General features: G+C 39.7%; 1 protein-coding gene across 1 annotated transcript in view; it reads right to left on the reverse strand.

The window, feature by feature from the left end:
- The window catches only part of LOC101867940 (rap1 GTPase-GDP dissociation stimulator 1-like), a 36,172-nt gene extending 23,046 nt beyond the window's left edge, over positions 1–13,126 (reverse strand). The window contains exon 1 of the mRNA XM_013130274.3: positions 12,995–13,126. Within this exon, the coding sequence (XP_012985728.3) occupies positions 12,995–12,998 (4 nt within the window). The 5' untranslated portion in view covers positions 12,999–13,126. The remainder of the gene's footprint in view (positions 1–12,994) is intronic.
- Positions 13,127–13,954: the final 828 nt, after the last annotated feature.

Consider the following 13,954-nt stretch of genomic DNA (forward strand, 5'->3'; position numbering starts at 1 on the left):
AACAGGAATAGATGTACAGCAAGGATGATTTTATTTGACCCAATTAAAGAAAAAATAACATTAATTACTGGTTTTCATTTCTGTGTATTTCTTCTGACACAGTTTGGTGTATGAATGCTTTCATAGAATCAGAGAATCACAGAATAGTTAGGGTTGGAAAGGACCTTAAGATCATCCAGTTCTAACCCCCCTGACATGGGCAGGGACATCTCACACTAAACCATATCACCCAAGGCTTCATCCAACCTGGCCTTGAACACTGTCAGGGATGGAGCATTCACAATTTCCCTGAGCAACCCATTCCAGTGCCTCACCACCCTAACAGTAAAGAATTTCTTCCTTATATCCAGTCTAAACCTCTGCTGTTCAAGTTTCAACCTGTTACCCCTTGTCCTATCACTACAGTCCCTAATGAATAGTCCCTCACCAGCATCCCTGTAGGCCCCCTTCAGATACTGGAAGGCTGCTCTGAGGTCTCCATGCAGCCTTCTCCAGGCTGAACAACCCCAACTTTCTCAGCCTGTCTTCATATGGGAGGTGCTCCAGTCCCTGATCATCCTCATATGAACAAAGTATAGGCAGAATGCAATTCTCTTACCAATAAAAATAACAAATCACCTGATCAACCTGGCAGTTGAATCAGGTTTAATCTTAAACTGGATCTGGAAGGAGTGGGCAAAAAGTTACAACTGCTAATAGAGCAACATGAAATAAATTAGAGGTCTGTGAGAATGAATTAGCTACTGAGCTCTGACTTCATCCTTATCAAGACCCCAAGCGTGTTGGCATGAAGTGATGCATTTAACTGCTTTTACTCTATGTCCTCTGATTAGGACAATAGCAATATTTGCATATACATTTCTGATAGTTAGGATACATGTGAAGGTGAAAAGGGGACCAGATCTCTGAAGTTGGAGGAAGTTGTTTTACAAATATCAGGGAACTGTCTATATTACTAGTCATTAATTAAGTGGGTATAGAGGTAATTAGAAATTCAGACATTTTATTGTTTCTCCAAGGACCAGATCAGTTGAATAACACCATACACATGATGACAAAGTCCTTGTAAAATATCCCTCTGGTTACAGTCTGTAATGTTGTGACATTAGTACTATAAGCAACAGAATTGACTGAGTATCTGACTGAAGAGCTGTTTTTATAAGCCTTGCAGAAGAGGTGGTGTTTAACAGTCTTAAATATTGAACCTTTTTACTTAGAATTTTAACGTGTTATATGTGATTGATTTATAAAAACCTGATTCATTTAACCAACATAGGACTGATTCCTCAATACTCATTGTCTTTAAGTCCATGCTTCTGAAGTGGAATAACTGTAGAACAGTTATTTTTCATGGACAGGCAACAATGCATATACAGACTGAGAGGCATACATAGTTCCAAAAGTTTGGAGCTAAAATTGTCCAGAAAAGGATATTCCTGTTTTGTGGAAAATTCCAGGCTGTTGACATTTTGTTTCCTCCCATGCTGGAACAGAATGTTGACATGGTGGAACTTCAGGTAAACAGGCTAGCCAGCTGGTTCCTGCCCACCTGGCTTCTGAGGGACAGTTTTAGCAGGATAAATACGTTCTCGAGGAACACTTTTGTTCTCTTGAATCAGCATTTCCATCAGAATATGGTTGAACAATATGAGGGAACTGAGTGTACCCTCAGCAAGTTTGCTGATGACACTAAACTGGGAGCAGTGGCTGACACACCAGAAGGCTGCGTTGCCATTCAGCGAGACCTGGACAGGCTGGAGAGTTGGGCAGGGAGAAACTTGATGAAATTCAACAAGGGCAAGTGTAGAGTCTTGCATCTGGGGAAGAAAAACCCCATGTACCAGTACAGGTTGGGGGTTGACCTGCTGGAAAGGAGTGAAGGGGAAAGGGACCTGGGGGTCCTGGTGGATAGGAGGATGACCATGAGCCAGCAATGTGCCCTTGTGGCCAAGAAGGCAAATGGCATCCTAGGGTGCATTAGAAAGGGTGTGGTTAGTAGGGCAAGAGAGGTTCTTCTCCCCCTCTGCTCTGCCTTGGTGAGGCCGCATCTGGAATATTGCATCCAGTTCTGGGCCCCTCAGTTCAAGAAGGACAGGGAATTGCTTGAAAGAGTCCAGCGCAGAGCCACAAAGATGATGAAGGGAGTGGAACACCTCCCTTATGAGGAGAGGCTGAGGGAGCTGGGTCTCTTTAGCTTGGAGGAGACTGAGGGGTGACCTCATCAGTGTTTACAGATATGTAAAGGGTGGGTGTCAGGATGATGGAGCTAGGCTTTTTTCAGTGATATCCAGGGGTAGGACAAAGGGCAATGGGTGTAAACTGGAGCATAGGAGGTTCCACGTTAACATCAGGAAGAACTTCTTTAGTGTGAGAGTGACAGAGCACTGGAACAGGTTGCCCAGGGGGGTTGTGGAGTCTCCTACACTGGAGATATCCAAGGTCCGCCTGGACAAGTTCCTGTGTGATGTACTCTAGGTTACCCTGCTCTTGCAGGGGGGTGGACTAGATGATCTTTCGAGGTCCCTTCCAACCCTTGGGATTCTGTGATCCTGTGAACAATATGTTAAGCTTTAGTAATTCACGGTAGAAGCAGGGAAAATATACTCAGGCTCTGGTCTGGAAAGCTTTAATTTTACTTTTTCACTGATTACCTGAAGTGTTTGAATTTACAAATCTCTGGAGATTGAAGTACAAAAATCTTCTTCCTGAGCTGAAGGGGTAGGTTATTAATTTGCACATAAATCTGTGTATAAGCTACTCAGAGGCACAGGAACCAGAGTTTTGCTGTGGGAGCTGGTTTTTGATCTTCCTTCCTAATGAAGGCAGAAACAATAAAGCAGAAAACATGCCACACTTGGAGATTTCATCTGGTTTTTGCAGTGACAAAAGAGCCACAGGGTGTGAGGTTTTTGGATCCCTTGGACCATTTCTGTGTCAATTCATAGTGCAAGTTTTGACCTACGAATTCCTCGGTGAGTGAGAAAGAAGGAATTCCACACATCTCTGTTCTGCAGTGACTGCTTATGTGGCACCTATAACAGCAATGCCTTAACTGTTGTTTGGGGGTTTTTGGTGTTAGGTTTGGTTGGGTTTTGTTTTTTGTTGGGATGTTTTTGTTTGGTTGGGTTTTTGTGGATTTTGTTGTTGTGGTGGCGGGGTTTTTTTGGGGGATCGGGGAGTGGTCACCCCTTATTTTATGCCATTTCATATGTGTGTTTTCTTTAGAGCAAATACAGACCCTGTGTTGCAATAGCAAATGCCACATTTTGGAATCTGAGCAGTTTGAGCTCGGATGGTTCAATTTGTTTTGAGGGTTTGAAACAGCTTAGTCCAGTTGAATGCCTAGTATTGCATGTCTGCTGCTGCCTCTTCCTTCAGTAATTTCACATGCTAAATTTATTCTTATGCCATTTACCTTTAGCATATTTTAGAAGCTGTGTAAGGAGGACTTTATTATTATTAAAGCTGGAAAATTAGTTAATAAGTATTTCCAGAACATAAAAATATGGTTCTTGCTTACAACAGAGCTCCATTTAACTTAGTGTTATGTCTCTGGTAATAGGTGACTAAAGAATAGCAGAAGAAGACAGTAAATATCCTTTCCCTGGGAATACTTTCTCAACTTTCAGTAATCAGCTCCTTAGGGATTTTCTTTGCTGGAAGTTTCATCTTGTTTAACTGCACTTAAATTCATGAAAATATGTATTTTGAACTTGTTTGTAGTTTAGCTTCTAGGACATAAAATTGTGATGAGTTCCACAAAGTAATTTTGGATTGAGGGAGAAAGCTCATTCTTGTTTTCTCTTGTTGAAGTCATTGGATAATCACTATTATGTAATGATTAGATAAAGGCTTTCTCTTGGTTCTCATTTTCTGAAAATGTATTGTATTTCCAAAACAGGGAACACAAGGCTCAGTTAAACACATTCATATTCGTGTGGCTGTCTGCAAAATCATGTAGCTCTAAATCTCTGTTTCTCACAGTATTATTTTTAATGCATTTCCATGAAATAAGAAAAATCCTGGTCCATGGCACCTCCCATATAAACCTATGGCAAAAAATACTCATGCATGCAGAGTAGAATTAGTATAGTAGTAGAAGCAAAGCTCCACATCTCCTCATCTAGGAATAGGATGTTATATTTACTTATTAGTGAAACGTGGAGGTGTAAATTGTAGATGGAGAAATCTAGAAGGGCTGGTAAGTGTACATGTGTTAAAAGCAAATAAAGGTCAAATACTCATATTCCTGCTGACTGTGAATGGTGTAGCTACTATATGATTGTAGTAATTGTGCTGTAACCAAGGAAGCAAAAGCTGCTTCTTTTGACTTTGGTGGCCCTATCAGGGAAGGGAGGAGAAAGGTGCCATTCAGTTTGAGGAAAGGTATTTTTTGATTCCTTTAGTGGTGAATTATTATGTTTCATCTCTACAAAGACATGCAACTGTTTTGGGACTGAGCTGACTTACATTCTTTCCAATAGAACTATCTTATCTTGGTGCGTGAAGTAAATCATTGGCGGAACAGATCTTCCATCTCTTCAAACTTTCAAACCCATGGCAAGAAAATTGTCCTATAAATCAGATAAGCTATTATCTATGTCTCCATGAAAAGCAACTTTAAGCCATGTTGAAAAATGTTTTGTGTCTTTGTCTTTGCACTCAAGGGTGATGAGATGTAGGAGAAAAATCATTAGATTAAAAGGGAACTGGATAGAGAATTTAGAACCAATATCCTAAGGGTGACAGAGATATAATTATGCTTTTTCTGTGTAAAAGTTACCTCAGCCTGAGAAGTCATGTAGTTAACAATCATGTTGGCATAGATAGCCTTTGTGTCTTTCTTGGCACTGCATCCCTTGGCCACTCTCTTTGAGGAGGTAAGAAGGAGGAATGGATGGCTAGCATAGGTTATCCTTGGACCCATGTCATTCTTTAGGAATTGAAATCTCTCATTACCAGTCTCAATGTAACAATATTTTCCCCACTATTCTCCTGGACTACTTTCAATGTTAATGGCCAAATATGTACAGTTTCTGTGATTGTTTTAAAAACACCTGTTGCTGAGAACTGAAAAATAGAAGGCTGCTGTGTTGTTCACAAAAACTAGCCTTTGCCCATTGTTTTTGCAGCCTTTCTACTTTGTACTGGCACATTCTGAAATCTTTTGAGCATTTTTAGTGCATATAATACGGTAGGATGTACTTTTCAGCATTTTACTGTTCAAAGACCATGAGAATGCAGTGGGGTTTGAAAGAGATTTATTTTTAGTGTTTAGCCTGAGCTGCAAGTTGAAAGGGTGATGAAAACAGGAATTTAAGACTGACTGGCTAGTACTTACATTAATGTTTTCCATTAATCATAAGGATTTAAGAAAACGTTCTATAATCAATGTCTAACATTCTCTTAATTGTCATAGATCAGCCAGGACAGCCACAAATATTCTTTCTTTGATGTGGTGATATGTGCAGCATTCATTCCCCCTCTCCTTTGAGAACCTGTGCATAGTTTTAAAATGAGCAAAACGTAAGTGAGTAGAGAACTTTAAAATGTAAGCAGTTAAAGGAGTTGTAGAAATGCTGCATTATTTGGTGGGAAGTACACGTTTGAAGCTTAAGAGTTCCACAGTGCAGTGACTGAAGTATAAAGTTGTAAGTCCATGAACAAAGGCTTTTTTCTTTCTTGACAGTAAAAGACTTGGCTATGCTTCACATGATTAAAAGATGATATTTTGCAGAAAACTGGTAAATTCAAGCTCAGAGGAAGAGGCCCTTGTAAAAGGCGATAGTGGTATTTCTTGTGGGAAAACAAATGGATGTGTTATCACTGGTGAGAAAAATGACAATTGAGTGTGAAATGGAGATTGATTGGGAAGGAGAAAAGAACTTTTGTTTTCTGGCAAATTTATTCTTGAATAATTGAATTCCACCAAGGAAGGAATAGAAGAAAGATCGTGCATGGGGAAAGCTAGGGGTAGAAAGCAGATCCTGCTGGCCTGTGGCTGATGCTGTGCCCTGTAGAGTCAAGAAGAAAACTGGCTGTAGAACCCTGAGTAAAAACAGATAAGAGGAAAAACATGATTATCCCAGGATAACCTAAAACAGGTCATTGAGATAAGTCAGAAGAAAGCCAGCAGAGTTCAGTCAGGGAGAACATATGTGCTGAAGAGATGACCCATAACATGAAAAGCTGCTTAATCGTATTCTGCTAAACTTACTAATTTTTTGAGGGCTGGACAATAGGAATAAAATTCACTTTATTGTAAAGGAATCAATGTTATAAACTTGTGCACAAGTGTGCACTTTTTTACATGCCTGGTAATTTCTGTTACGTTTGGTGCTTAAGAAATAGGTCTGTTTGACAGATGCCAGCTTCATAGGCTAATGCTAAGCTTGAGCTCCCAGATGCTCTAATTGCTTATGCAAGGTAATGGGAACACCAGCTTTCAGGTTTAGAAGTCAGGCTTGGGGAACTAATAACAAATGTACTACTCTCAAAACTGGTGAGTAATGCATGTAAAAATTACTTCCTTTCTCCATGAGCAACAGTTTGTGTTTAGGTCATATTCAGTTTTTTCTTTGTAGATGAGAGGTCAGGAAACTTGATGGTTTAAATCAAAGTTCAGCTTCCATAGTTGTTTAGTTCTAGGAGGTGTTGATTTCACCAAGTATTGTGAAACAGGATTAAATTGAGCTGGCAAAGCTACATGCTGACTACAACAATATGAGCAGATAAGTAATCAGACAAATTGTGACACCTGGGTATAAATTGACTGATTTCATTCATGGAAATGAATGAAATTCCTGTCTTGCTCACTGGAGATCTAGTTTTCTGCATTTTTTATGAGTGATGTTGGTCTCTAAAGGTACCTTTGATCACACAGTTAATATACATATGAAGTAGGTTATCTTTTTATGATGTGCTTACTATTTCCTCACATTCTGTACTTTTGCAGCACAAAGTGAATTAAAAGAACCCTTCTCTTTGGGTATTATGTGTGTATGGGAAGTAAGCTGTAGTCTCAGCCAAATAGTATTCAGTATTCATTTCCCTGGCTCCCTAAATTTAGCTTGAAGAGCTGTCAGTGGAGGAAAAACCAATTAGACTCCATAGCTAAGAAAACACTATTTTCCTTTGGCTGACAACTCCTGCAAGGGGTTTTTCAGCCAAGTAAAAGAACAGATATGAAAAAATAAGCCTTTGTGCTGATATCAAAGCGTCAGCCTCAACTATCCCTGCTATACTGTCTGTTGGGGGAGTGTAGCTGGAGTTAAAGTCTATAAAGAGTGACAGTAAGCTGGTGATGTCCAGACCCCAGCATGTAGTGTCAGAAGAAAAGCTGTTGACAGGCAGATGTTGGAGGTAGAGCACAGAATGGTGGACTGGATAGTTAGGAAGAGGTGCTATCCTTGCCCTCAGCTGCCTCTGCAGTGAAGCAGAAAAGTCTCATTCCTGGCCATGGCAGTGCATGTTATTTGGCTCTCCACAGTACCTTGTTGCAAAACCATCTGGTTGGCTGTAGATGTTTTGATTGGTGTATATGTATGGAGCATGGTGATGCACAACTGAAGCCAAAATGTGTGTCTGCAGTGAAGAGAGCATCATCATGTAGAGAACAAGATCACCTGCACTGGGAAACCCAATTATGTGGCATGGCTGATGGAGCAAGGGGGCTAAGCAGGGGACCCAGTAGCATGGAAGCTATGTGGACAGATAACAAGTAATTAAGCAAACACAACTGTTGGTCTTTTGTGCCTGGACTCCAACTAAATAGGCACAAAAAAAAAGTCCCACAGTCCAAACTAAAACTCATGAACTTCAAGGGTTTAATGGTTGTTGTCTGTGCAAAGAAGCTCATAGGCCTGAGCACTTGTCTTGTCCAGTTGTGTGTGATGTGAGGTAGGTGTATCATGTAGATTTCAGAGGCTATAGTACAAAGCTATGTTACCAGGTTTGAAAGGACATTCCTTTCTCCATTGCTTCCCTGGTATAATGCTAAAAAGAAAATGTATATCTGTAATTCTCAAAAGGACAGAGCTTTTGTTTAAATTCATCCTCCACCTGCACATATCTTCACCTTGCTAATTGCTTGTATTCCACCCAAGATCTGGAAAAAGCTGTTGAAAGAAGGGGTTCTTGATTCTCTACTATTGAGGAAGATGATTGTGTTGCATGATTGGTGCAGTTACTGAGGTTCCATATTAATCCCAGAAGTTTCTGGAATAAAACAGACTAGTGGGAACTTCTGTAAGTTCTGGCAATCATTTTCTGTGGGCACTGTGTGAAGCTTTTGTAGTGCTCAGTATTACAGTGTCAATCCAGCTTGACCTGTTCTGCAGCTTCATAGGGATGAGAAGATTCTTGGAAGATAGTCTCAAAGTTGGTTGCATAATGGACATACTAGGAATATGTTTTTTTTCTAATTAGTGTGGGGGATGTTTGCCTATTTTTATGCAATACAAGATACCTCATACTGAAAACAAAATACATAATTTTGAGGTCTGACGCACATTTTAAAATTTTTGGCCATAGAAGATGTCAGTGCTTAATGCAAGTAATGTAATGTATGTGATTGCTGTAATGTATGACCTATATTTAGAACTCTACTTCAAAACTTGAGTTACTTGGTAAAATCTGCTTATTAGTACATCCATTTATCAATACCTACAAAGCGTTACTTTTGTGTTTGTTCCCAGTGGAAAAAGAAGGATCAGATTTTAAAGGTATGTTGAAAGGCACAGGTGTCAGTTTGAACAGTTTTGACGATGTTTGTTTGTTTTAATTTAATTATGTTAACCTTGCATTACCTGTGCTGTATGAATAGGTTTGAGCTCTGCTGCACAAGTTGGCGTTGCCTGGGTATTGAAGAAGTGACACACAGGGAAGACTGGAATGCAGCCTGGGTTTTGCAGAGGACTTGCTTCTGAGATTTCCCAGTAGCTGTTCCCTACTGCCAATGTGATGATATCAAACAGTACTCTGATATAATCACCCTCTGTTTGAAAGGGAGCAGGCTTATACAGATTGACATCTTGAGAAAATCCTGGTTGTATTAATGAAATTAATTTAAGAAAGCAGTTGGCACACATTCAGTTGTAAAGCATTTTAGACACAGTTCATGTTTAAAATAGCTCCAACAAAATCAGAATCATAGAATGTTTGGGTTGGAAGGAACCTTGGAGATCATCTAGTTCCAACACCCTGCCATGCGCAGGGACATGTTCCAGTAGACGAGGTTGTTCAAAGCCCCATCCAGCCTGGCCTTGGACACTGCCAGGGATGGGGCATTCACAGCTTCTCTGTTACAGTGCCTCACCACCCTCACAATAAAGAATTTCTTCCCTGTATTTTCAGATAACACATCTAGTCTAAATCCACCTTCTTCTAGTTTAAAGCCATTCCCCTTTGTCCTATCCCTACATGCCCTTGTAAAAACTCCCTATCCAGCTTTCTTGTAGGCCCCATGTAGGCACTGGAAGGCTGCTCTAAGGTCTTCCCAGAGCCTTCTCTTCTGCATGCTAAACAAGCCCAGCTCTCAGCCTGTCTCTACAGGAAATGTGCTGCAGCCTTCTGACCCTTTCTGATCCTCCTCTGGGCTTTCTCCACCAGGTCCACATCCTTCTTGTGTTGGGATCCCCAGAGCTGAGCACAGTACTCCAGGTGGGGTCTCATGAGAGTAGAGTAAGGAGGGAGAATCACCTTCCTTCTGCTTCTTCTGATGCAGCCCAGTTGGCTTTCTGGGCTGCAAGCATACATTGCCGGGTCATATTCAGCTTCTCATCAACCAACAACCCCAAGTATTTCTCAGGGCTGCTCTCAATCCAGTCTCCACTCAACCTGTAGCTGTGCTTGGGGTTGCCTGACTCAGGTGCAGGACTACTTGATCTTCGTGAGGTTCACACAGGCCCACATCTTAAGTGTGTCATTGACCCTCTGGGTGGCATCCCTCTTCTCCAGCTTGTCAACCACACCACACAGCCTGGTGTCATTGGCAAACTTGCTGAGGACTCAATCCCACTGTCTGTGTTGCCAACAAAGATGTTAAGTAGCACTGGTCACAGTACCAGCACCTAAAGAACACCACTTGTCACTGGTCTCCACTTGGACATTGAGCAGTTGACCACAACTGTTTGAGTGTGATCATCCAGCCACCTAGATAACATGATTAGCTTCTAGCTTGAATATCTTTTCCTGGGCTGAATGCTGTAATAAGATATTCATGCACAAACTGTGTTTGCATAATGCTATAAAAGCTTTCTTGGGAGTGCCTGAAACTATCAGGTTCAAAAGTCTTTGCAGGTTCTCTCTTTTATCCGTAAGAAATGCTTATGATCGTTAAGAAGTACCTAAATCAGTTTTTAAATACCAAAATGCATATCAAAGTGTATGGAAGTGGATTTGTAGAAAGCAAAAAAAGGAAACATTTAATAAACTGGAGAAGGAAGTATCTGTGAATAAGTCATAAGATTATTTTGCTCTGGTGAGCTTGTGCACTTTGGTCTAAGTACTTTGTAGCTAGTTTTCTTATATTGTTCTTTATCTATTTTTTTCCTATTGTTCTACTTCTCTTGCACAGATAAGTTAAAGAATGATAAAATGGTTTTGGTTAAATAGTTTTGGGGTGCTAGATGTTTTGAAAAATGGGTTGAACAGTGCTTTTTCCTAATGCTTATTTCTGGTATTTTTTACTGTCTAAGTAAATTATTATCTAATTTGTAGCATTTGTAGGGGTAATTTCTGTTAAATGGGTATTTACTTTTTCTTTCTGGAACTGATGTCTTTTAAGATGTTTCTAGAGGTCTTCCGGTAAAGCTGAGCAGCATCTATCCCCCAGTATTTTTACACCAAACAGAACAGTAATTTAACACTCCAGTCTACAAAGAACCCTAGCAGAATCCCCATACCAGTCTATATATAGTGATACACTGTCACTCTGCATTTTCTGTCTTTTTTTGTTGTTGTTGTTTGGTTTTGGGGGTTTTGGTTGGTCAGTTTTGTGATTGTTTTTCTTTTTGGGGGGCTCGGGGGTGTTTTTGTGTTTGTGGGTTTTGTTTTGAGGTTTTTTTTTAGAGGTTGTTGGTGACCTTGTGATGCAAACAAGTGTTCAGAAATAAGGAAAGATGGAAACACAGATAGTGAAGTGCTACTGAGTATGGGCCTTCAGCAACTGTCCTTCCTCAAGTCCAAAGCACTTCTAGCTGAAATGAGGCTGAGAGACTTTGAGGATCTTGCTCAAAAACATGCTGATTTGGACTTTGTCTCTCCTTCTTCAGCACATACAGGTCAGGATAGTTTTATTGACTTTGGTGCAGTCTAGACTCTAATTCCACAGAACAGGTGACTGGATTTCCATTAGTTTCTGGAAAGCAAAAAGCTTTGTTGACTCCAGTTTATGAAAGTACATCTGACACGATGCTTTAAAAATCTATAAGGAAAAAAAAGAGCTTGAATTAAAAGCAGCAGCTGTGGGATTTCCCTATTGTATTGATGTATTAAGGGTATAAAGCTGTTGAAGCAAATGTCAAGATGCTGGGGAATTCTGAGAACCACACACAGGAATTTGTAATTTTGTCCAGGCTGGCTTTTAATATTTTTTGTAAGGAAAGTAACACAGCTCACATCTAAACATTGCCTGAACTCTTACATGGTTCTGCATGAATAAGTGCTTCTTTTCAAAAGGAAAGTTTGTACTTTAGAAATGCATGGGTTTTTTTCTGTCACTGTCTTCTGTCAAGTTTCATACTTGGGGAGCAGAAACAGTGCTGTGTGAACAAATGCATGCTTTAAGAAGTGCTAACAAAAGTGGGAATCAAAACCTTGGAGCAACAGTCAGCAAATACTGCAAAAGAGTAAGCCTTCTGAATGGGAAAGTAGGACACAAAGTAGGTACACACAAATGGTGTAGGATTGGGAGGAGAAACAATCCACAACATTCAGTTATCTCCATCTGAATCTCCATAGGAAGTCAGGCCTACAGAAATAATCCTCTACAGGTAGAGCTGGTTTAGGCAGGAGCAATACCTGTGTAGTACTGGTTTAGTCCATCTACCTTTTGTGCCCATCTTTGTCACTGCATCACAAGGTCACCAACAATCTTAAAAAAAATATTAAATGAAATTTTGACCTGCTTTGTTATCAGTGTCCCAAAACTACTGAAATGTTCAAGTTTACCTGGGTAATTATTGAATTGACTAAGAAGATAATTAAATGGCTGCCCAGTTGTCATACTCAGAGACAGACTGTTTCACCTTTAAACACATTGAGTAATAATAAGATTAATTCCACTGAAGTCAGGAAGTCTAATTGTGGAATGAATTACCATCATGTGAATGAAGGTGGAAGGCTGAACTCTTTGATCCAGTTACCTGATACCTTTGAATGATGTGGAGAACAATAGAAATTGAACTCTCAGAGGAGTATTTTAAATCCAGTATGAATGTCATTCTTTTCATAAGGACTGAGTGCTAAGCTCATGGAAGCTAAGGGCCTATGCCCCAGCTTTACGTGGGGTAAGAATTGAGTCAGAGACAGACATTCAAAGGCCACACCACTTAAATGTAGTTTTAGTCTTTTCAGTAGCACTTGACAAAGTGAAATAAGTATGCAGAGGCATGTGTGAGCAGCTTTGCTGTGATGCGTGTTGTACTGTCAGTAGAGAACGATAAATTTTAGTTCCCTTCAAAATACTGAAATTCGTAAGAATTTATAATTTTCCAAGATTTTAAGTTCATTTTTCATTGCTGTTCTTAATTTGCTAATGTTCTTTAAACAAACCTTAATTTTCATCTGACTTTAAGTATTGTTTGAAATAGGACACACAAGAATTTCAGGTCACCTATAGTACTGCATTTATCATAGAACTACACTTCTATATTTAAATGATACTAAATTAGCTTTCTATTTCTACCACAGACATTTTCAATTCCTATATGAGAGAAAATTAATCGCATATTAGAGATCATATCTATCTATAGTTAACAAGAGCTTTACTTACCCATAAAAGCTGTAGCTCTCCAGAATGGGGACAATAAAGAATAACTGATCTGTACTGTGCGTCTTTGTCCTTTCCAGCTAGCTAGCTGTGAATAAGGGGGGATATTTTATAGCTTTCAAGCTGATGAGCAGCCCACAGCATGCTCACTCTCTTTTCTCCCTTTTCTGTGACCCTGTTTTTTCAAATGCATCTAATACTCCATAATTACTTAATCCTCTGCTGCTGCTTGTGTTTCCAGTTCTTAGATGTCATTAACAGAAATGGAAACAGAGTAATTATGCTGGGAGAGAATCTTTCAGATCTTCAAAATAATTTATATTGAATTTTTCTCTACTGTCATTCAGAAGTGTCATTATTGAATCGTAAGGGTTGGATTTCCAAGACAGGCCAAATCCCCCACTGGCATCTAGGTACACCAGCCAGGTTTAAAGAGTGCCTGGCTTCTAGAATTTACTTCCTGCCAAACTATATCAATGCCTAAATCTTAACTGGTGGGTGCTAAGTGCTTGAGAAAGCCTGACCCAAAATTATCTCATTCTGCTTCACAATCACCTTTCAAGTTTGTGTGGATGAAACATGGAGTATTGTCTTATTTTCTGTAAAGATAACATTACAGCCTGAAGCTGCCATTTCTGGGGTACAATTTCTGATCAAGTAGAATGTTACTTAAAATATTTTTAAATTGTTATTAAAAAAGTAAAATTGCTGTCTTTCAAGCAATAGTTTTACAATATACTTTTGTTATTGCGTTTTTCAGCCCACTTTATTGGAGAGTTGAACCTCTGACAAATAAGAGCAAGTTACAGGATGGCTTATGAGCTATGTGCCTTTCAGGATGCATTGCAACCCCCTAGTGTTGCTGCATTATGAGTTAGAGGAAATGCAGTCTAATACTATTTAAAGATTGCTCCTGTAAGCAGATTGAGCTTCCCAGTGTGGTGCTGCCTGGTGGTGATTGTG

Source organism: Melopsittacus undulatus, chromosome 4, assembly GCF_012275295.1.
Source record: "Melopsittacus undulatus isolate bMelUnd1 chromosome 4, bMelUnd1.mat.Z, whole genome shotgun sequence".
Taxonomy (NCBI): Eukaryota; Metazoa; Chordata; class Aves; order Psittaciformes; family Psittaculidae; genus Melopsittacus; species Melopsittacus undulatus.